The sequence below is a fragment of the Anopheles coustani genome, chromosome 3, assembly GCF_943734705.1.
Source record: "Anopheles coustani chromosome 3, idAnoCousDA_361_x.2, whole genome shotgun sequence".
In the NCBI taxonomy this organism is placed as follows: domain Eukaryota; kingdom Metazoa; phylum Arthropoda; class Insecta; order Diptera; family Culicidae; genus Anopheles; species Anopheles coustani.
In genome coordinates, this window is record NC_071288.1 from 76125892 (window position 1) to 76150756 (window position 24865).

General features: G+C 40.6%; 1 protein-coding gene across 1 annotated transcript in view; it reads left to right on the top strand.

Annotated features, from left to right (window-relative positions):
• LOC131259531 (beta-1-syntrophin) overlaps positions 1 to 7697 on the top strand; it is a 67770-nt gene extending 60073 nt beyond the window's left edge. Inside the window, exons 7-10 of the mRNA XM_058261040.1 lie at positions 3984 to 4101; positions 4241 to 4414; positions 7318 to 7497; positions 7614 to 7697. Coding sequence (XP_058117023.1) covers positions 3984 to 4101; positions 4241 to 4414; positions 7318 to 7497; positions 7614 to 7697 — 556 coding nt within the window. The remainder of the gene's footprint in view (positions 1 to 3983; positions 4102 to 4240; positions 4415 to 7317; positions 7498 to 7613) is intronic.
• Positions 7698 to 24865: the final 17168 nt, after the last annotated feature.

A 24865-nucleotide genomic window follows, 5' to 3' on the forward strand; every position in this document is an offset into this window, starting at 1 on the left:
TGGACACTCACAATAATTCATTGGATAGAGATATGGTGAACTGGAAGGCCAGTTTTTCAAGATAAAAAAATCACTCAAATGTTACATTTAACAGATATGATAGATAGATAAATTTAGCAGTGTTAAAAGGTGTTAGAACACCTTATCAATGATTTTGGATACAAACAGGCGATACTTTGGGCCATTTTTGAATACTAACCATAATGAAACAACAATATTTATGTCTAGAGTAAACACAAGAATAGTTTTAAAATATGTAGAAAGTGTATGAACTTTGGGTCTACATGAAAAATGTGAATGAGAATATATTCGAGAATGTGAAAATGTAGATTCGAAGGTTATAACCGCTGGAGGTATTTGCTTCGATGATTAACAACAAAGGAGTGGATGTTTTACCACTGGAACCAGAATTGGTAATGAAAGTATTTGGATTTCCTACTTAAGGACAAATGAAGCCTGAACTCAAATAAAGTAACTGTACTGTATGAAAAATTATGAAAAAACCATTTAGAAAAATACCAACGTATCTTACATATCATAGCCGACCCATGGAATTTTCTCCAGATTTCCAGAGACAGGACGACATTGCATATTCACATTACAACACAGATCAAGTATCGTTTACTCGTCTTCTCTCCGAAGCCATTAAATATCGCTACAAGAATTCGTCGCTTACACAACCCTCCACGACTCGGACATGCGACGAGGCATTGCCGGGATTGTTTTGTGCAGTTCGGTTGAGCTCGCTGTAATCCGTCCCTAAATTGCCGGACATATTGGATCCTAGAGCCCGGGCATTATCCGATTGCCGATATGCAGCCACTTGCGGCATCTAGATCGAGCCGGCCCACACAGTGGATCGCCGCGGAGGGTTGGGAAATCCTCCCGACCGCAAACATCCTGTCGCCTTTGGAGTACATCCTGCTACTCTCGAGGGCATGGACCTTCCAATTCGTGCGACGGAATTAGAACGTCAGCATCACGACATTCCCAACTGTCCCCTCCGTCGTGCGGCTCGAGTCGAGTGGATGTAAACGGCCCTTCCTTAGCTAACTTATGCACCGTTGCTGATCTCTAACCCCTCCACCCCATTCCGGACGGCTGCACCCGAAGACATACCAAACGGGGAGGAATGATTCATTTGATTTATCATCACTCAACCGCCGTCCGGGAACTCCCTCGCTCGGAATGTACCCGCCATGACCACAAGAATGCCTTCATCTTGCGCGCTTCCGTCCTCCCACTCGAAACCAAACGGATTCCTAATTGACAGACGAAATGGAATATCACTCACATTGTCAGGAATGCCCCGGCGCTCGGTCGGTGGTGAAGGGCCACGACAACGACTCCACACGTCGCGCCGGATCGCGATCCGATGTTTGATAATTAATACAACCTCAGGTTAATCTAGGGGTTGGGAGAGAGATTGTGCTCCGTCTATACAGGATAGCTACAGGAATGCGCGACAAATTTCCCCGGATGTGGTTTTGAAGATGGCATTCGGGTTATTGATCAATCGAAAACGTAGGCTGGAGCATCGCTTGTAAAGTCATCAAGAGGACTTTGGGAGAAGATCTTTGGTGATACGTTTTAGATTAGATCTAGAACTTCAGTTCTTTACAATGTGTTCCCTGAAAAAAGTAGTCTGCTTTAAACCGTATCTTACGATTCGTCCCAAAAACACGATGCCGATTCCAATCAACACCACGATTACCACGACGACTCTAAACAACACGCACTTCCTGATCTGATGAAGCGTTGGTGGGTTCTCTTTCGGTACCATTTCGTGTTCGAATGCAATTCCTTGCTTGTTCGGGATGACAACCGATTGCCCAAACGGACCGGATAAATTGTCATCCAGAACCGTTTGCAGAAACCGCAAGTTCGTGTTCCACAACCAAGCTCAAGCGAATACCTTTTCCAATGGTTTGAATTTTAAAAGAGTTTGTGGAGATCGTTCGGCCAAACGCGATTATTGCAGACGGCGAGTCTCGCATGTCGTCTTCTAGGCATGAAAAGTTAACACTACGAAGGGTTTGATAATGAAACGCTAGGCGAATGAATGAATAATCAAATATGTAAATAATTTCTCTCCACAAGCAGATAGGGGATACATTTTCGATGTCCGGAACCAAGATAGAACGGGATACACGCACTAGGTTTTAGGGCGTAACTGCATTCCTTATAAAACAAAGGTTTGTTAGGTTCGAGGTTGAGGTTCGTTTTTATTAATGTGGGAAACAACGGGGGAACGACTTACGATTAGTTGAGCGACTTGAAACTTGTTACTTTCTTTTGGAATTCTTGAATCAGGAATTATTTTAAATTAAAAAAAACCTCAAATAAGAAATCTATAGAAGTTATTCAACTGGTCAACTATGGGACGCTTTCATCTGTCAAAACTGTTTTTAGGTCGGTGGGTAAAAATTTATTTTGCAAAAATCTTCTCAAACAACCGGTTTGTATGGTTATTAGTTTGTTTGTGATATTTTAATTACAAACATGTCGAGTTTTCAACGGAAAAATGGAGCCGCACCGCTGTTTTGCTAATGTTTGACGAGTTTACGATCCACGATTTCGTATAGGACTAAATCCGTGTAAAAATAAAACAAAACGATCAATTATGTTAGATCATAATTTAACACCAACAGTCTCGAGAGTATATCCTTTCTTTGAAACATTATTTTTATTTTTCATTCCAACATTCCTCGAGGTTGTAAATCACGATGGACAATCTATTTCCCCAGACAGTATTTTCATTCCACTTGCTTTTCCCGACGATGCATTTATTGCTTTTATGTCAGTAAGAACAACGATTCCCTGTGGCATAAGTCGCCAACGGTAGTATCTTTATGCTATCGGCTGCTTGTAAAATGCTTCATTATCTGTGAAGCAAACGGAAAAGAAAACTGCCCTTTTTCTTTATGTGGAAATGCTTAATTTTTTCTGCGGCACTTTTCTTTCCTCTGCTAGAAAATAGAACAAACTTTCACTCGGATTCTTTCTTAATTACTGTCAACATAAGTATTTCGTTTTGTTGCAGTTTTCAAGTGGGATTTCTTTTCTCCCTTTTTATTTATCATTTTACTTTTCATTTCCTTCTCAACACACAGTAGCAGTGCCGAGCGTCGGCATTCACCCGAAGTTCGTTCTCGTCCTTGCTTTCCTTTGCTCGGAATGCCATTTCGTTTGGGAATGTTTTTGTTTCGAATTTTTATTTTCAACGCTCTTACCGTCCCTTCCACTTTTCTCGGGGTGAGTATCTTATCTGCTGCACTGCTCAAGAGCTTTTCATTTCCACGCCAAGGTGCAACGTTGTCCTTTGGGGAGGCTGTAGAAAAAGCCAAGTGTAATTGGGAGTACAATTCGACAGGGTTGATGGTACTTTCGCTGCGCTGCAGCAGCTCCAGCAGTTGGTTGAATAAATGTTGACCATCGTTGTTGTTTCCGTCGTTCGCGACGCAACTGAACTTGGTGTGAACGCTAAACGGCGTGGTGGGGTAAGTGGGCGATGCGATTCAGTCGCTATTATTTTCACCGGTGTCTTTACGAGTGTCCTTTTCGCCAAGTGATCACTTTACACTTTGTTCTTCTTGCTTATACCATTGTGGGATCGGGTAGTTGGAATTGGAGGAAGGTTATCAGTATTAAAATATTTCTTTTTCGTTGATTCTTATATTCCCAATAGGAAAAACTTAAGAAAGCATAAAATATCACGTTGTACCCTTTTCTAATATCAGGGATATTTTGCTTTAAAAATAAGATATTTCTACTTGATTTATTTTTATACATTTATTAACTGCTTGTGGTTATTTGTTCTATCTTTAATACCATTGGTTCTCAGTTCTTAAAATTTTCCCTAATTATTCACTACATTGACTGTGCAGCTCTCCTTCAAAAAATTGTTAAGTGCGTTATGATGGATATCTCTTACTATTTATGACCCTCATCATTATTTCCTTTGTCCGAACTGCTACTTGCAGCCTGTATGAGAGCGCCCCGTGGTCCGTGGAAGCTTGGAGTAGACCGTTCGAGAGCTGTCCGCTGGTGGCCACTCGGCTGGCCGGTGCAGGCAACACCTCAACCGTGGGTTCCAACTCGGTAAGTCATACGGTTCCCTCCCCGACCGACCATTTTGTGCTGATACTAATTTATGACATTGAATTTGTTACCAATGTTGCTTGTTGCTCTACACTTTTTAATGGTTTGTTTTTCATTTTCCTATTCTCCATGCCAGCAGAGTACACACTCGAGCGTGTTCTGCATCCGGTGCGGTACGACACGGGGCGTCGTTAGCCATTGGTTGCGCTCGGAGACGAACCGGGATATGGCGGCGTGGGCCCGGGTGCTGGTGCAGGGCTGCCATAATGCCATCGTCTGCCAGCGAGAGTTTTCTTTCCGATGTCTGTTTCAGGTAAGTGTACCTACGGGAAGCTGCAGTAACGATGCAAATTTGAAGAAATTAAACCATTCGAAGATGACAGGATGTTTGTATATTGCATACATTTAGGCGCATTACAATACCTTTTTAAAAGATAGCAAAAGTTTGACAAAATAGGGTTTCTTTCAGAATGTTTAGCTTCCTTTCATTTTTAAATAAATCTTAAAAATACTTCTACAAATGAAGCAACCCATCCCAATGCATATATTCAATTTGGGGTTTAATTATACGGCCACGCTATAATTTAAAATTTTAATCGAGTTGTTACGGTTGCTATAATACTCAACAAGCTAATTGAAAACCTCTACTGAGTAGGATGTTGTTATTTCATTCAATAGTTAGCACTCAGTATAAAACCATCATTTGTATGAATATTCCATTACTTTTATGCGCCTTGTTAACGAATCCGATGAGCCTCGTTGGCACAAAATGAGATCTCTCAGTCATCGCATCTACTAGACACTAATCGTTACATAAAGCGTGATCGATTCTACTTCAATCCGACTCCGACAGCATCGTCTACGTTTTACCATCCGTTCACGGTTTAATTAAAACACTAACCCGGCATAACAGGCTACGGTGAGTCGTCGAGCCGCACGAAACACCTGATCCGGCGCAGTCCGAGTGCTTCGTGGGAGTTTGGAGGAAGGGTATAATTGGGATTGGCACCACCCGGGCTGGCTGGTTCCCGTTCCGCCCGGGTCGCTTTATTGACACGAGCGCGATTGTGGCAGTGTTGGCAGCGACACCAAACCACAATCCTCCGGTGAACGGTTTAAAGTCGGCATGTATTGAAGCCCACTGTTTGTAACCTTCTTCAACCGCGAACAACGCTTTCGAGCGAAAGAGCTTAGCTAATCGCCCGTTTCCGACCCACCCACTATCGAAAGGGAATGGTAGCACGGCACACAAACGGACGCCAGTGTTGCCCGCGACCCGGCAAGGCGAGGGAAAAGCGGATAGTGAACCGTTTGAACCTGGAATCGAATTTCACTCGGGCACGCCGTGGATCGGGTGAAGTTATTAATTAACGGCGGCAGCAGAGTTGCCCCAACACGGGGTTGATCGTCGATTTTTCCAATGACTCCACACTCAACATCTACGACGTGGGACGGAAAATCCGCAACAACGATAAGTATTTTTCGGCTCGTTCGGTGAACATTCGCTAAATCGCACGGACAACAACACTTTTCCTCCCGGTTACCTTGCTGGCTCGCTAGTAAATTTCTGTTTATACCACCCGGTCGAATGCGGTTTTCCACGGGCGGTGAACGTTCACCCTGCAACGTGCGTGCGTTTTCTCCGGATGCACTTCTGCTTTTCGGCTGTAATCCGATCCCGATACCTCGGCCGGTGCGGTTCGAGCAGTTTTGGATACAGTTTTACCGCCGGCCTAAACCGATTAGGCCCCCCCCGGACGGGGGTGACAAAATACGGCAGCTAATCGAACCAATAATTGAAGCCCGAGCCACGAGCGGAGCTGGATAACACGTTGCTTAACGGCGATTGCTCGCGAGCGAGCTATCAATTAGCCGTAAGTCAGGATTGATGGTTGGTGTAAACTTAGGGCGTAACTTGTTTTTCTAGCAAATGTTTATCCTTGACAAACGTAGGCTGTAAGGTCGTAGGTTGAAAACTTATTTTGGCTAGAGTTCCAAACCTAAGGTGTCACTGAATTTAAAATCTACGAAGCTGGAGTAATTGGTTCGAAATCTATTAGTTTTTCAGCTGTGCATACACATTTAAAAATCTCTTCCTAAACAAACCTGATTAAGTCCAAAAACGGCACAAATATCAGAGTGTAGTAAATAAACATAAAAATTTCACAGGAAATGCGTAAATTTACAAAACAACGCAAATACTTTGTGGAACTCGTACAGAACTACATATACAACAAGCAGAATAAGCACAAGTGTACCAGTAAAAACTCACAGAAGAACCATTCGGTTGGTTTTATCTTATATAAAATTCGGTACACGTACTTTTGGAGGTTGTTCTTAAAAAATCTAGTTCTAGAAGGTTTAGGGCATCAGTCTCAACCTGAATCAGTTTACCATTAAACACTGCTTGTGCTACCGTTTTTTCTATGTTTGGAGTCCTAAAAACAGGCAATGCAAGTGGTAACAATATTACTCTCCGTAGTATGACTCCGAATTTCGCCAGGGGAGCTAACGATTTCCAATTTGGACCGTTAGAAGATGAATCTCATAGACTCACATAGCGTATCGACACACTATATCAAACAAATGACAAATCCGACTATAAACATATTAGATGAGAAAAAACAACAAATGAAAAAAAGAAAACTAGTAACAAAGCTCTGAAAAATCTTATCCAACTACTACGAGAAAAAAAATAAAACGTTGGAAAAATATTACAAAAGCAATGCAACACAAAAAATGCCGCAGAACAAATATAGTAACACTCACGATGTTGGCAAATAACTCAAAAATGTAGCAAAAAATAAAAAATACTATAAATATCTTATGACCGATAACTAAATTTATCACCAGAAAATTGGAAAAGGATCTATGGTATTATATTGATAATTTTCAATAGTTGGTGTAGATCATATGAATCCATTTTCAAATTCAAATAAAAGCTCAAGCTTCAAAGCTATAGTTAGACAAAGCAGCATCTTTGGCTAGAGAACCTGAGTACGAATATTATATTTGTTTGGTTCGGCTTTAGCAAATCGATGATAATACCTCAACATGATTCTAAAACAAAGTACGAATATTTACATGTTGTCAAACGCAAATTCAATCAAATCAACGAAACCCGAAACGCACCCACGTGTGGATGTCAAATGAAATGCCAGCCAAAATCCTCGTAAGCTGAACGACTTTTCCTTTCTCCACTTTTCTCCTCCCCAGGGACGGCCATGTCAATTAATTGTGCACCTGGACCGTGGATTCACGCTGCTGGACAGTGGGCTCGGGCCGGCCTCGAAAGCCCTCTGGTCGTTTCCGTTCGACAAACTGAAAGGTTCGGCAGACGACGGCATCAAGCTGCTGTTCCTGGACTTTTCCGGCACGGAGGAGGGCGCCGAGCTGGTAAGAAGACACGCTTTCCAAACGCTATCTCTCTCTCACGTTAGATGACACTGTCCGTCTCATGAGTGTAATCCCTAAACTCTTGGCGTCGCGCTCTTCCTTTCTTTCCCGAACAGGAGCTGGACATGGAGTGTTGTCCCAAGCCGGTTGTGTTCGTGCTGCATAACTGCCTGTCGGCCAAAGTTCACTCGCTAGCATAAGGTGCCAACGTTGGTGGTCCGTTTCCGGCAGGAGTTTTCCGCAGTCTCGGCGTCCTGGCTTGGTAACCTGGTTGGTTTTCCCCGGGAGTCTTTCGTGAAAACTCACCCGAGAGACTTACGGCTCGGCAAACGCCGGGCTTTACTATTTACCATACCATTTACCAGGCGTGTAAGGCGAGGCCCAAGGCTTGCAGTCGTCTGCCAACGTAAGGAAGCGCAACGGTCAAGGCTGCACTCCGGTGCTCCGCTTTTATCGCTCGGGAGTTTGTCGAATGACAACGGATGACGATCGGTAGCGGTAGTAATACGACTAGCGTTAGGGCTCTACTCGACGTTGACGTGTAAGCTGTAAATATGGTTGGCCCGGGAAAAGGGAACGACTTCTGAAGACGACGCTGTGCGACACTCTAAGGCGTCCGCACTCCGTCAAGAACGAAACGTCTCAGACGCATTAACCCAGTCATCGTATCTTACTCAAAGCGGTACTTAGACAAAACTGTTTAGTTAATATGTTATCTGTTTGTGTTGGCTGGCCGTAATTGAGGAAGAAGTATTAAACAAACAACAACTAAAAACTACACACTAACAAAACACGAGACTACAGGATCGTCGATGTTGATTTGTTTTGTTTCTGTTTGCTCTAGTTCTAGTAGTGTTTTTTGTCTGCAGTTGTAGTTGACAGCAAGTAAACCAATATGTCCGCCCTGAAATCGCCTGACATAAGCAAAGGTGTCCCCTTCAACGAGGTAGCGAATGAGTTTTCTACGCTAGAAGATACAGTTAAGCCTATTGCAACACTTTGTTGACCTCTAATCTGTTACGCATTTCGCTAAGTAATCGAATATAAACACTAACAAACACACTTATACACCGGCACTAAAGGATGGCGTAAGGAGGATTGTTTGTAACGACTATTGTTAGAACACTGAAGAACACGTTAAGCTTCTGCCCATCCCTGTCACTCTCCATCGCTCTGCCTCTCTATCTCTCTTTCGATCGTTCTATATTTTACCTCATACACATTGCGATTCTATCGACAAATTTACTTTAACCTATCATATACCTTCCGTATAAGCTACGTGTATTTCTATTACAATAGGAAATAAGAGTCCTTCCCGAAAGAAGCTTTTAAAGAAGAACATTTAGAAAAGACTTTCAATTTCGCATATCAAGAACACCCAACAGCTATCCTGTTGCCATGTATCTAGGGACATTATTTTCCCATGTTAGGCTTAAAGGTTTCTTCCCCGTCACAACCTTAACCTTTCACGGTCTGCTTCGCGGCGTCATGCAAACGAAGCGTCCCTTCCCCGTGCGCCTACCAGGACTTCTGACTTTGATCGACAGTGTCAAGCGAAGGAAAAGTTCGGCGACTGGCAGCCGGAGAAGGTCACGTGTCACTAAATTTTCCTCGAACATTCCCATCCCACTTAAAAGTTTCAACATATCCACGAGCCACGGTGCTTCCCTTCTGCTTTGGGAAAGGTGTTTTTATTATTTTTTTGAGGTTTGCGATATTTTTTCTTGTTTTTGGTTGTAGGTTTATCATTCAAACCGAACAAAACCTAAGGAAATCGCGCAGGGAGAGGGAAAAATGATAAAATCCGCAACATCCGAATCAACGTCCATTGATTGATGTATCGAAATTGGAAAAGTTTCCATCCTAAATGGCTTGGCGCACGGTTGTGGTTCGCGGTTGTAGCATACATAAGAGCGAAACTTTGGCATCAAATCTCTCTTTGTCGATGTGGAAGAACTTTTCAGGCCATGCCTTCATTTACCAATAGTGTTTTTGAACAACTAACATTTTCATAATTTATTAAACATTTGGCTTTGATCGACGTTGAACGTTTTTGGCAACATGATGTAAAATATACTATTGATCGTTGAATTATGTTCATGGGTTTTAATACTTCAAATTTATGCTGCAAGGGTAATTTCAATTATGTATGTTCAAACTACCTGAAAGGGACGACTACGAACGCTTAATTAAAACTACCAGAACAAGCTTGTCTCGTCTGTGGGAAGCCTTTTCTGAATCTGTGTGTGTGTGTGTGCGACATTTCGTTACTTTTCCTGACCTTTCAGCCGACCGTAGCTGGGTTTGCTCATTTCTTTGCTTTCGCCGACCACAGTAAAAGTTTCTGAAAGTTCCACAAACGAACGACGATGATGAGTCGCCAGCAAGAGTTCCAATTTTTTATTCATCTTCACGGAAAATGAAAGGCGTGGCCGCAAAAACGTTTTTGTGTATCCTATTCCTATTCATAGATTCTCTCTCTTTCTTTAGCCAGAATGAAGCCAATCTTGACGAGAGTTTTTTGCAAATTGTGTTTAATTAAACATAGGAACTTCCTTTATTTTAAACTATTTGAAAACGTAAAAGTACCATTCGATAAACTGATTGGTAGTTGTGAGGATATCTTTTCCCTTCCATTTTAACAGGGCTCTTGAAGATAATTCACCTGGATTGATATGAAAAGAGGAAAGGAAGGATGATTGAAAAGTATTTCCAGGTATTTGATAAGAACTGTGCACAACCTTGTATGGTATGCCGAGAAATAATCAGTTAAAAACATCATCTTGTAATAAAGAATGCCGGAAAAAAATACATTGAAAGTATGCCTTAATTATTAAACTCTTTTAAAAGAAAGCCAATTAAACTGAAAGCAATGTTGTAAAGGATCCTGCACCTTGAGCGCTTAATATAAACAACATTTTATTTCTTCCAAACATATTATACGAACAACGACAACTGTCGGACTACAAAAACAAAAATTATTAAATAATAAAATTCCGATCTTTGATGAAGAAAGCGACGAATAAGTGATGAGGGATTCCCATTTTATCATGAGATGTTGTGTTTTGTCAGTCGATTTATTACTACTTAATAGAAACTCTTATGATGGTATCACATTCGATACATGATTATTTTAAAAGCTTTTATCATTGGATTGAACCGGAAGGAAGAAAATTTGAATAGACCCGAACGTTTTGTTTATAGGTCAGTTTGCCTCGAAATAAGCAATTAAAACTTTAATTAAATTCTGTCTTTTGTCATTTTTTCACACACAGAAATTTATTAACATCATATCAAAGTATCATCAACATTTTGTCTGTAACATATTACACTCACACCTTACGTACAAGAAAAAGATTACAGTGCAATAAAGGACCGACAACGGGTGACGGGACTAAATACACCAGCATCAAACAGTTCCTTTTCCTATGGCCTCTCGTTGCGGTTGGGGTAAAGTTTTGGGGCCTATCTGTAAATAAACAATCTCTTTCTATGTTTTTTTTTTCTGCTCACTTTTCACACTTTCAAATATCACGATCCCCCTCCCTGAAAAGGGAAGATCAATCTGAGAGGCATGGTACCTTCAATAACCTAAGAGAAATAATGTTAAACGTGCAGATGAGAAAAGAAAGTGGGCGAACAAAAACGAAACCGTCATCCTTTGGCGCCACCTTCACAGGGCGATATTATTTCGTCTTATCTTCACCGTAGCGAGATAACGTACGCAACGTACGCTACTTAGACGTCTGATATATGTACGTATGTATGTGTGTGTGTGTAAGTCTGTGTGTGCGTATGTGTATATACATGTTTCCCTGACGAAACGCGACCGATGTACTGTCGAAAAGCAATTAATCATTGTGCAAAAATTGTCCCCACTCCCTTCCTTTCAAAATGAACCATTTTTGAAAAAAAAAACAAAAACTATATGAAGAAAACGACACTAGCAAATATGATACAAGAAAGAGAGTGAGTGAGGCAGAGAAATATAGAGAAAATTAAAAGAAAACGCAGAGAAGCACATGTAAGGAAAAACCAAACAGAAAAAACAAGCGTTGGTTTGTGACGGACCTGAACTAATTGTAAAAAATGCTGGCATCTAAGCATTGCAAGACATTCCAAACAATTGACACGAAAACAAACCCACTCCTCAATCCAAAGATGTCGACAAAGCTAAAACATTGAAAGAGTATTGATTTATCAAACTCATTTTGGAAAAAAAAGAAAATAAAATCAAACAATTAACTCTGACACCCTGGGTCCGAACGTCGACCGAACGATGGTAACTAGCAATGGAAATCCTTCCATTTAGTGTAAAGAAAACAGCTCCTCTCAGTCTTCTTTCATTAAACGTGTAAGCAATGGTAGTAGAATGGTTTGTAAATTATGAAAACGAAAGCAACGCGTTAGCCAGTCAAAAGAAATCAAAAGTTCTTGTCAAAACACATTTTAAGACATGTAATCAAAGTCAAAGCAATTATAGGAAAAAAAAAAGTTGAAGGAATAGAAAGTTTAGAACATGATTAGCGGAAATTTGATGAAAGCAATGGCATTTGAAAAGCGATGGAAAAGATTTGTACATTGGAACGAGTGGAAAGTTCAAAATTCGAGCACGAAACAGTCCAATAAACGATCAAAATCCCATTTTGCTCTTTCGCCACTTCATATCACCCGTTCAGACACTCTGGAAACCAAAAATTACGAATGCATCAAACTAACTAACACCAGAGTGTACACTAGACTACGAAAGGTGGGAGGGTTGCGTAGCGCTAGTAGAGTAATCACACTTAAGTAAACAAGTAAACTAGTAACAAGCATGTGACAGTAAAACTGAGATAAACAAAAACAAAAACAAAACATCTTAATAAACTCAAGTGGGCTGCGGAAAGTCCGTAATGAAAAGATCAAATTTTAAAACGCATTTTAATGGTGAAGTTTGTTTCATTATGATGCAACGTTTCAGAAAGAAAATTGATAAAGTTGAAAATTGACTAGCACGAATTTCATGATATTTTTTTTAACATAGCTCATTCAATTTTCATAACTGAGTAGCATATTTTTAGATGTTTATTTTTTAACTCAACACATCCATAACGTGGTTGAGATTGAAACGCTGTTGCAATTACTTTGAACGTTTCAATTAAATTCGCCATGGGCCATTCCACCATGCTGTAATTGTTTCAGTCCTCTTTCATAACGCTTTAACGTCCAATAATAGCCGCTGATTCAATTGGTAAACCACTCACCATCATCTATCTAAAATAATGGTAATTAAGTTACCACTTTCCTTGGTACGTTGTTCTGTCGCTTTTCCAACACACTCACTGTGACAAAATGTGATAATAAATAAAACCTCCTGCGTTAAATTGATTAAAGTAATTAGCCTCTTACAAATATGGCACCATTCAAACCGAACCGAAACGAAAAGAAGTGGTTGAAACGAAAAAACAACTTGATAACTCTTTATAGTTTTCCTCAAATAATCATAGAGTTCGTTGCCTAGAAAAATCTAACCGGATTCTGAAAATCCTCGATAACCATGTGGAAATTGTTTGGCACTAATTATAGTTTTTATAGGCAGCAATACAAGAGACGGAAAATGATCCCCCCTTTTTTAAACGAGGATTATCAGGAAATGATGATTCAAGAAATAATCAGCAAAAGGTGAGTAGAAGATGAATAAATCGTTTCAGAAAGTAGCTGAAAGCGAGTGAACAGGAAAAAGCTAGGACGTATTTATCGTCCTTCCCGATTGACTCTAAACTACATTTCAAAAGGACCATATTAGGAGCCTATTTTTATCCCCCGATTGCGATTTGCAGTAAATCCTTTCCATGTGTGGCAGAAGGTTTTTCCGGAGCCATCGGGGATCTCTTCCTCATCCTGTCTTTGGCTTTTGCCTTTCCCGGGATGACGCCATAAAACGACTCTTATCACTTGTGCTTACAGTTTACGAATTATGTCATTTGAAGCCACCGATAGCGGGTTGCTGCTTTCTTTCATCCGGCTTCGACGTTTTCCATTTCCATTACGTTCACTTTCCGATCGATCTTATTTAATCTTAATTCGTGCGGGTCACAATCATCTTGCTGTCAGTTTTCCTCTTTTGGCAAAGGCGGAGTGAAAAGGCGGATGGAAAAACATAGATCTTTGAGTGCTACACCCTCTCCCCTGGTCGTGCACTTCCATTCCGGTGGGAAAAATTGGACGTCACCCCGCTTCGCCACCCTATTTTTCTTGACGAAACCAGACCGAAAGCAGTGGGCTTCCGCAAAATCGATACATCGTTGACTCGCTGCTCGATTGCATCCGGTGCTTTCGGGCTGATTGGATTTCCATTATGGGTGTCACCGTCGACCAAAGAGTTGCTTCCGTCGAGGAAAAAAAAAGGATAGTGATAGCCCGACCTTGGTGGGCCCCCTTTCTCGCCCGGAAAACACGATTCACGTGTCCGCTTTTCATGCCATAATCCAAAATTGACACCATTTCGGCTTCATCCTTCCGGTCGCCGTAGTCGTCATCTTCTGCTGTTCTTGAACGATTCCGGTGGAACAGTCATTCGATATCGGCGGAAGAAGCCAGAGCAGATAAGAGATTCTTATCTGCCATCCGACCAGTTAGAAGCGAGATTTGTTGAGCTTCATCTGCAGAAGGATTTTATTTCACCGGTACAATTTTTATCAAGCACCGATTCCAATGTGCTCGGAATTTACCTTTAACCAACAATCACACTTCCGTGCTTACTTAGGTCGATTAAAAGCCAAACAAAACAAAATTAAATCAGTCGTCTAGATTTATCTAAACGCAACATTTTTAAAAAAATAAAAATATAAATTACATTAAATTACAATTTCATCCGAGAAAAAACTAAGGCATCTGATTCGAAAATAAAATATAAACAAAAAACGAAATGCAAACAAAGCTTCACCTGTATGGGCAAAATTAATGCAGTTTTTACGTTCCGATACGAAAAACAAGACAAGAGAAATACAATCGAAGTGAAAGAATGACCGGCCTCATTTGCTAGAAACGCACCAAACATGATTTATGCCGCTTTGACCGAGCCCCGGCGCATTTTAATACCGTTGCATTTGCATCTCTTCGGTGCAGTGCGGACCTGATTTTATTTTTATTATTTCTTCTGTTTTATATGTTTTGTAAACCGAGTACCGTTTTCTACCTCCATACGCGACGCTTTGTTCATGCATGCCGCTCATCCTATACCGCGCGCTGAAAAACAAGAACCTCGTAACAGCAAAAACCTTTATGTGCAGGCTCACTCGCGGAAGGTATTTTTATTGCACTAATTAAACTTCCATTCCGTTCCGTTTGCTTTTTTTTACATTGAGCCGAGCCTTTAGAGGCGTGATTTGGCGAAAACTGATATTTGACAGGGATGGACAACTTCATTTGAATGTTTCATGTTGTTACTCAATTACAAAACGTTTACTTTACAAAACGAAGGTTACACGTGTGTTTTTTTTATAAATTTAGAAAAGATATGGGAATAAGTAAATACTAAGCATATAACTAAAAACTGCAATACGTGTACATACATCTAAACTACTTTACGTGTTGCAAACCCCTGACTTCGTACTTTCATCTGGTGTGTGAGTTTGTGTGTCATTGGACGTTTGTTTTTCCTTTCTTTCACTACATTTTTCAATCATTATTTATTTTTAATTACCATCGACATGGTTTGATTTCACCAAAACGTTGAACAATCGCATTGCAGCAAGGGGAAACGTTCCAAATCAATTTTCATACTACTTTTGATTTTTGACCGTTCTTTTAAACACGCTATAACTTAATTATTTTCGAAAACTTTTCACATCTAAAACGATCAATTTTTAGTTAATTTGTTGAAGTTATGAAAAGTTTATTTTTATATTTTTCGACCACAACTATGGGACACAATTGACCTCAAAATCGAATGCAACGCTGATTTCCATTGTAGTAAAATTTTGTTTCTGCAAAAATAACAGCTATTTGAACTCTATTGTTAAGGAGGATTGTCTGGTTTGTTCCAAACCGAATGATCTGAACACAACTTCACTGTTCATTTGTGGATGCTGTTCGACAAGCAATGTAAACACTGTAACTTCACTAGAAATCAAGCTCCAAACAGAGACCTTGCACATACCAGAGAGAAGCCAATTGGCAAAACTGCACCAAAATGTAAATCAATAAACGCGACGCAAGCGAAACCGTTTTAACTTGAATTAATCACGAATTCTGCGTTTCAGTTTTTACACCGGGTTTTTGTGAAAACAACAGAAAACGCTCGCCCGGCGGAAGTTTTCACCCAAAATGGCAAGCACCGGTACGCTTGGCAATAGACAACTGAACCTGATCGACCGAATGGATGGTGGGTCTTCTTTTGATTAAACCATATCGCAAACCAACAACGTCTCGTCACCCCCGATGAACACAAACTCCACTGGAGGGAGAGAAAACTAAAACTAAAAGCAACCTTGTATGAGGTAAGTTTCGAAAACGGTTTTGTTTTTCTTCTCATTCCCCATTTTTAGCAACTAAATCGCTTCAAATTTCGCGATTTTGGCAATCGCCTGGTCAGTGAACCCGGCCAGTTTATGGCTCTGTCTTGCTGACTCTTCGTCAGTTTTCATCCACTTAATTGCTTCGTTGGGAAAGTCAATCGAATTTATAATAACTCTTGCAAAATTGAACACAACTCAGACTGTTTTTCCCCAATATGTTCGTCAGCTCGTACTGGAATAAATTTTAAACAAGTTACTACCAACCATTTGTGCATTTTTAGGCAAGCCATTCCGTTCTCCGGTAAGCATTACGGTCCGAGTCAGTGGGTAAATCAGTGCGAACATGCATAACACACTTAAGCCATAATTTTACATCGTACCTCCGCTTGACAAATGGCACTACCGTGTTGGGCAAAACATTTCCCGACGCTTGAAATACCCCCCGCAACTGTGACCGGGGGAAACTTTCCCAACCGCCGCACCGGCCGAGCGGTTTATTAATGTTTTATCATTATTTAATTTTTGCAATGATTAATGTATCGGCAGATGACGCTTAAAATGCGTTGTATATGTCCTGTAGTTGTAGTGTCCGCCATTACGCCAGCGTTGCCTTCGTTTTTCCCCCCGGGCATTATTTCTGTCTGCTTTCGCAGAAAACCGCCACACCAACTGCCCTACATTCCCATGCATATACATGTGTGTCTGTGTATTTTATTTTAATTTTTTTTTCTTCAGCCGACATTCCTCGCAGTGCCGTTATTTAATGGGTTTTGCGGGAAAAACCGGGGAAACTGGCTCACACAATTTGACTCGTGAAAATTGGTTACGATTTCGTAATGGTTCACCAGGGCGTGTGTGTGTGTGTGTGTATGTGTGGGGACGGTTTGCGTTTCCACCCCCGGAGGCACGACCGGAACCCGGCGAGTTAATGTCCGCCGTAAACGGATCAAGCCAAAACTCATCAACGCCATCGGGAGCGGCTGACTGATGTTGGGAAGTTGGGAATGGCGAATTAAGGAACGTGAAAAACAAAACCTTCCTCACCTGAAACGTGGCGAAAATGAATATAAAATACATGGGGAAAAATAAAATCCACCCCTCCCACGCCGGGGAACGAGCCAGCTGATGACTCCTGGCACCGAGAGGCTTGCAGTCGATGAAAGCCAGACACGGTAATTATGGCCAGTCAGCCATGCATACACGGATCGGTGAAAATAAGCTCCATTGGCGATTAATGATTGTGTGTGTGTGTGGGATGTGGATTGAACGTTCTACGGAACGATTGGTTTGCAGGATACGCGATGGAATAAAATTAAAAATAGCAATACATGATTTCATACCGATTGGCATAATTTACTGATATCTTCTGTTACCTAATTTATTAAACATACCGTATGATATTAAATTGCATTGCGCGATTCTGCTTTACAAATGGACTGTTGGTCCAAAGTCAATTTGTTTATTTTAATGTTATTTTTTCGTTCAATAGTCTTCGAAACAACGCCATTTGGTAAACCATATAAAATGGTTAAATTAGAATAAAATAAAACAAACATTCACTTAACAAACATCTCTATTGCAGCCTTTGTTGATTCATTGCGAAATTTAATGTTGTTTGGTAAACTACCCATACTCGCATATCAGTCCCATTTGACTTTTCATCTCTTTTGAGTTAGCCCTATGACTTATGTTCATTTTCAATATATTTTCAAAAAAAATATCTCAAAGTGACCATTTAGTGCATGATGTGACCATTTAGTGCATGAAATGTGAAAAAATACCAAATTGACTGCGTCCCATATTGAAAGTACCCGCAAAACAGTCCCATATATGATTTCTTTGCTAAAATGAAAGAAAAGTCCTAGTTATTGAAACTTCAACAATTTTGTAACGTAAAGTTATTAAAATAAACAACAAATGGTTGTAATACAAGCTTTTTAACGAATTAGACACTGTTAAAGTGCAAACATCCGCATGGAATGAAAACCCGAACATCAATGTTTTGACGTGCAAGGTAAACAAAGCACGCTATAGGATGGGACTAATATGCGATATGATTTTGCTTTCGCCTTCGAAAGTACCCGCATATCGTGTCCCATATCCTTTATTTTCACCATTTTAGAATTAAAAACATTCATTTAACATGAAATGTCGTTCTCAACGACATGTTTATGTTACAATACAAAAGTTGTGATCAACCAATCATAGATTTCGTATCACTAATAACGGCAAAACATAATCTTAAGTAATAATTTTCAATCTCTCTCAATATGAAGATTTTTCAAATGGGACTCATATGCGAGTATAGGCTTTAAAAGCCTTGAGATGATTATGAAGGAATTTTGTTACATTTGCAGTTTTTATCGGGCTGAATCTCGATGTTAAAACACTCAGATATATTTAAATATACTTTCCTTTACTTATTTTACTTCCTAATATTTTAAACAATTACATAACTAAAAAAACTAGAATCAGATAAAAATGTTACAATAATTGTTAACCAACTAACAAAGAAAATAATATCGATTAAAAGTGAAAGTAGGTATGCAAAATGGCACAAGAATCCGTTGACCCCAACCAATCTTCCTAGACAATGCAAGAACTCAACCATCTTAAGTTCATTCCTAGGAGTTTCATTTATTTCTATTAATCCATGACTAATGCTGGTGTTACCAAGAAAGATCTCATTTATTTTTCTCGACAGATGCTGGAATACATCGCACCATTGTCTACAGCATCTGAATATTTAAAGCTGCACCAACACACGCAACTGAAAGAAAAGAAAACCATTCAAATGTCGCCCTTTTGCTTATTTTGAGTGAACCCAAAAGTCTGTTGGAGAGAGGAAGGTGAATCCAAAAACACATAAAAAGAAAAAAACTCAACGACTTCAAGGAAGACTGTCTCGCGAACATAGCAAACATGGCAAGCTGGCGACGCCAACGCTGGCCCGGAGCATCATCAGTATCGTCTGCAACTTTCTTCATCATTATCACGATCGAAAAGCTAAAGAACCAAACCCGTCTCCGGGAGATGCAAGAAGCGTAAATGCACAAAAGGACAACAGGCGTCGAAACAATCTCGCGAAGAATAGAACAAAGCGCCAGAGAGAGGGTGGGCATGAAAAACAAAAAAGCACGTTGCTACATTTAAATGAAGTAATGAAAAATTAAGGACGACTTTGGGCGAGATAATGAGTGAAGACGAAACGATGGTACTGTCATCGTTTTTTCCTCGCCCAAAGACTAAGGCTGCAACTAGATGGGCATCATTTGTGCCCGTGACTCCCGGTCTCGAGCATTGCCTTTTCCCGAAGACTAATGGGACCAAATGGGCTTCAGGTGAACAGTTTGATGCCATCCATTTGGTTTGAATTTAAATGCGTTCTTTGCAAGGGAAAAGACAAATTTCTCAGCTCAAGATTCATTTCGTTAAGCTTTCGTTTACCTCGCGGTTTAATCAGGATGGAAAATAAAACACAAACCATTGGAAGAAAGAACCCACACAGATAAAAATGAAAGCATTTAGAGGAAAAACGAAAGAACGGTTTTAGAAGCGGACTGTGAGATTGTCCACTTTTTCCAACAGCCATAAGTTTGGCTCAGAAATAAGTCGTTTTCTCGACGCAAATAAAGATCATGCGTAACGCCAGGAGTCGTGAATTTTTCATCGCATAAAAGCTCCAACAGTGTAGTCAGTTGGCAGGAAAAAAAAAAGTACTTTATACTGACGAGCACAAATAATACTTAATTTTTTGTGCACCCACCAAGGCAACTGCTCTATTACTTATCCCTTATCTAGTTTATAACTTTATAAAAAAAACTATTTTTATTCAAAAGCAGAAATGAAAATGAAAGTAAGTATTTCACTGCGTGCAAAATGTTGTTTTTACTAGAAGGTTTTATAAAATGCTTAGAAAATTGCTTTTAAGGTTTCTTTTTTATAAATTTCACGCTCTTTAAACCCGTTACCAAATTTCAATATTGTCAAAAGGATAAAATTAAATAATCTACTGTATGCTATAACTAACTCTCAAAGGCGTCGAATGTCAGCCAAAATTGTGTTCAATTTGTTTAATCTTCGAAGCGAAGTGGATGAAAAAGCGATAGATAAAATGAACCGGAATTCCTTCGCCGGAAGTGGGCGATACTGGGGCACTTGTTTCACAATCGATTACTTTGTTTTGAGGGCATTGTAACGGCGTCGGGAGCGATCGTCTGGCAGCGTTGGGTGGAAAAACAATGTATCTGACCAAAACCACAAACCGAGCTGACTTACAACCCACCGGGGGCGGGGAGGAACAGTTTTTATTTTCCCGATACCGAATCGAGAGAAACGTACCGAGCAAAGCATGGGAACACTGTTTGCGCGTTGTCACAGTTTGTTTCATTTTTTATCACGGCAATGTTCCTTGGAATGCAATGAGAAATTGCTTGCGAAAGGGCGGAACTTGGAGCAACCGCTCGGAGACTGGAAGACATCCGCGGTTTCGTGGTTTTGCGGTCGTCGCACGACGAAGAAACCGGTAACCGGTATGGCAAGCAAATGGTAAATACCAACGACCAGCAAAGGAAACCAACCCCCACAACTAGCATTCCAATATATCCCGACGTCCTGGCATGTGCGAGGCGGATGTGGCCACCCGCGCATTTTCCAAACGAAGTGTGTATGTGTGCTGCTCTTACAGGCCACGGCTCGTTTCGCCTCGCGACTGCAAGACAAATGACATGAGTTATTTGTTTTAACTTTTACCACAAACATTTCTCTTCGACCGAACCGTTATTGCTAGCGAAGCTGACGGCGTTATTTTATGTCACTTTGAACTCTGCTCACTTTCACTGCCCCGTTGCCTCACGCGCATTTTCTACTTTATCTTTCCTTTCGAAAAAAAAAGCTCACCCTGCCATGCTTTGCATAGACACCTACCTTTTCCGTGGTAAATTGTTCAATCCTGTTTTACATGACTTCGCTGTAGACGATGAAAAATCTTTAAAAATAGTAAAAGATTTCCGGCGAAGGAAACTTTGATTAAAAACTAAAATATACCAGTATTTTTAAGTAAACGTGTATTTGCAGAATCTTTATTTGTCGTCTGAATACGTTGATGGAGCACTTGATGGCATTCTTTTGTGGTTTTTAGTTTTTTCTACAAACTTGATGGACCGAAGAAAATATCTGATCTAGATTGAAATAAATTTTTCTTTTAACTAAACTAACTTTAAAATCAAAAATGTTAAATTAAAAAAATCCTCTCTGAAGTTTGCTATCGAAAGCAATCTTCTTGTTTATTGAAACTGCTGACACCAACAAAAGTGAAATCCAACAAGTTTTCCAAACAACAGACATTTGTTAATCTGTTGAAAACAGAACTCTAAGCAAATTCTATAAACGAAATTAAGTCGATGCTTTATTTGGTTGAATTGAAAAACTACGTAAATCGTGATGATGAAATCGATTAACATTTTCACAATATTCTACATGTTCTCGTAAGTTAATAATAAATCTTAAATAGTCTGTATACGAAGTACACAATGATAGACACATTTTAATTGTTTTAAGATATTAAAAAAAAGTAAAACTTCTAGATGAACATTCTCCGGTAAAATGGTGTCAGTGATTAAAATATTGTAAACTTTCCCTATCGTCGCAGTGTCGTTTCAAGCTAATTTCCTCTTTCATGCACTGCAGATGGAAGCATTGCTCACCCATACCCGAAGGCACGCTTTTCCCAGTGATCAGCACTGATTTATTGAAGCTGTGTATGATCTCGTTTGGGTGGAAAATTGATTTAACAATAATACGTTTGTCCGACCGACCGTCTGCAGCCGGAGGGGCTCGAAAATAAGGTTAATTTTCCTTTGCCGTCTGGCGAAACAATTGCACTTATTTGAGGTGGAAAAACTTTCCACCGGAACGCCACACTTCCCTTCCCCCTCCTGTTCCCTGCGTGATGGAGACGCTTTACGTTTCCCTCGGGCTTCGAGCGGGAAGTGCGCGAGCCGATGCGGCAGTCCTCAGCGTCAGGATCGGAAGGAATGGAATGGACGCATGAACGGAACCTAGGCGTCCCCCGTTTGCTCCCTATTGCAGGTAGCTCCGTACAACAACAGCCCCGTCGCCATCGCCTGACACAGATTGCACGGGAGGAGATTTTTCTCCGGCAAGAACCGCCCGGCCGGTTCCAGACGGAGCCAATTTCCCTCCGGCATACTATTTCACTTCGGCCTAATCTGTAACACAAGCGCACCGAGCCGTGGCCAGGCAACGACGGGGTGTATGCCGCGGAGAAAATGATACGATAAAAAGTCCCCGAGGAAATTAAATTTTATGGATTTTCATATTAAAACAATATCTCAAAAGACGAACTTCATCCGGGATCTCTTCCGACCATCCGACGCTCCGATTCCATTCGGTTTCGGCTTGTTCGTCGTGCCAAAACGTTTGGCGGGGAAACGGTTTCCACCAGAGAGTATGCCAACCGATTGGAAAGCGTGTCAATGTTTTTGCCAAACAGATTAACAACTGCTGCTTCCTTGCCTCCTTCTCAGCGGCGTTGAAGTCAATAAAAATCCGTCCAACGACGGATTTTGTTTCCGACGCGTCAATCGAAGGATGCAATTACTATTCCTTCCTTTTATTTCTACGCAATTGTAATGTTCTGTTAATCCTTTCTGTATATTATCAATACAATTCTTTAGAAACATTTCATCTGGAATATGTAGACATTTTTTCCCTTAACGCAAAAGCGCGTTCAGTATATCTGTTCAATTTTCCTTGCCACCCAGTGCGCTTGACAGTGAAAAACCTTTTTCCCGCAGAATAAATTTCACCAGCAGAAAAGATAACGGTTTCGGTCGAATTCCACGTTTCCCGGAATCAAAACATCGCTTTCACAAGCCGACGTCGTGTTTTCTGCGCTTAAAAGCCCTACGAAAATGGCCGTTCACAATCCACCCAAGATGTGTAGGTGTGTGTGTGTGTGTTTGTTTATGTTTGTGAGATAGCGAATGGGCTAGTGTGTAACGCCGGTGTCATCGCAATCGATATCGAATTTCCATAATCACCTCGCAACCGGGCCGCTCGTTTCAGGACAGGACGGAGGAAAAAAGGACAGGAAGCCCATTATTGACATCTGTAGATCGGCTCGATGGCATCGAGATCATGGTGCTCCCGCGAGGCTCCGTTCACGAACCCCTGCTTTATCTTCATCGTCATACAGCGAGAAATTTCCTTTCCTCCTCCTCCCGCGACGCAGGGTTTTTCCATCAGTCGGGAAAAATATTCGCACGCGCAGGGAAAGCAAGATTTAAATAATATCAATCTGCTGTTGGCCGATCGGAGAAACTCCCACCACGCGTCAGGGCCCCGTCTCCTCTCGACCACCCGTAATCGGACGAGAAGAGGAGTCCGGGTCAGGAAAACTCCTCACCAGCTGACCTGGTGTGCTCGTGCTGCTTGATATATTTTTGCGTTTTTGGCAGGACAACGAAACCGTTAAAAAGCTGGTGTTTTTCCGTTTCGTTGTGTTTTTGCTTTTTCATACCCTCCATCGTTTTGGTGATCGTTGGCTAACTTATCCTCACGGTTTCATTTTCGGCCCACCCCCTACCCACAAATCCCAACGTTCGCCAACTTTCACACGCCCGGTGGTGAGAAAATAAACCCGGACGGAATGGAAACGCCGCTTTCCCGACCGCTTTGGCGTATACATATTCATGATAGATAATCATCATAATTCCTGACACATCAATAACCATCAATATTCCTTTAGGGTGGTTCTTCCTCCTCCCCCTTATCGGATCCGTTTCTTTTCGGTTTCTTGTTCTACCGATGTTGTCGATGGTGCACAACATTTTGAATAATTTCCCGCTGGACGAACAGTTGGACTGTTCTACTGACGTTGATCATACCATTGCGGAGATGGTACTGGTGATTTTCAGTTTGTAGTTCAGAAGTAATAAAATCTCAAAAAGTATGTTAGAGAAACTGAAAATTAATATCTTCCCACAAGTTTTCCACCAATTTTATGATGCAGAATTTCGAAAAAGAAAAGAATACTTTCCATTTCTTAAAATTTACATACTACAACTGTGTTTTGTATAGCACAAATGCAAACATTTGATCATACGGATGGTTTGTTTCTGCAGTTTTTCTTATTTAGGTTCGGTTAGGGTCTGTAGTTTTTCACATTTTTAATTGCTTTTTGTTTAATTTTTTAAACTTTGCCGCGAATATTTTGCAGAAAATTAACTATTGAATATTGGAAAGACACCATTAGAGACTAGATAAAACAGAAACGTATTTCTTAGAGTATTTCATTGGTGGGACATAACAATAATAATAATAATAACAAAATTTACTAAAAACAAAATATTTATGTATGTAACCAAAAAAGAAATCATCCAACACAGTTCACACTTCTCTTTTGCATCGTTTTGTTCAATTTTTGTAACACATCGGCAGTGTTTGTGCATCGTAGTTTAATGTTTAAGGTTTAAAAAATCGATTATTTTGACAGAAACACATTCTAGAAAGCCTACTCCAATTAGAGGAGTTGTTTTTACACCAAATTAGAGGAGTTGTCCCATAAATTTCGAGCTTTCACTCACTGCTGATGTCTCGCGACAAATTAATTTAGCATGTCTCGAAGCTCAGTAAATCATAAATTTAAAATTTTCAACAACGACACCAAAACGACCAAACTGGGAAAAAAGGCATACCGTCTAGCCTGTTGTTGCCAGTAGGATATGAATAAATTGCTATCCTTTGTGGTATGTTCCAGCTGACAGTGGACATTGCCTCACGTCGTGGAGCAGCGTACATTCGGTCAGATGATCCCCAATTTCCCCATTTCGAAAGCATCTTCT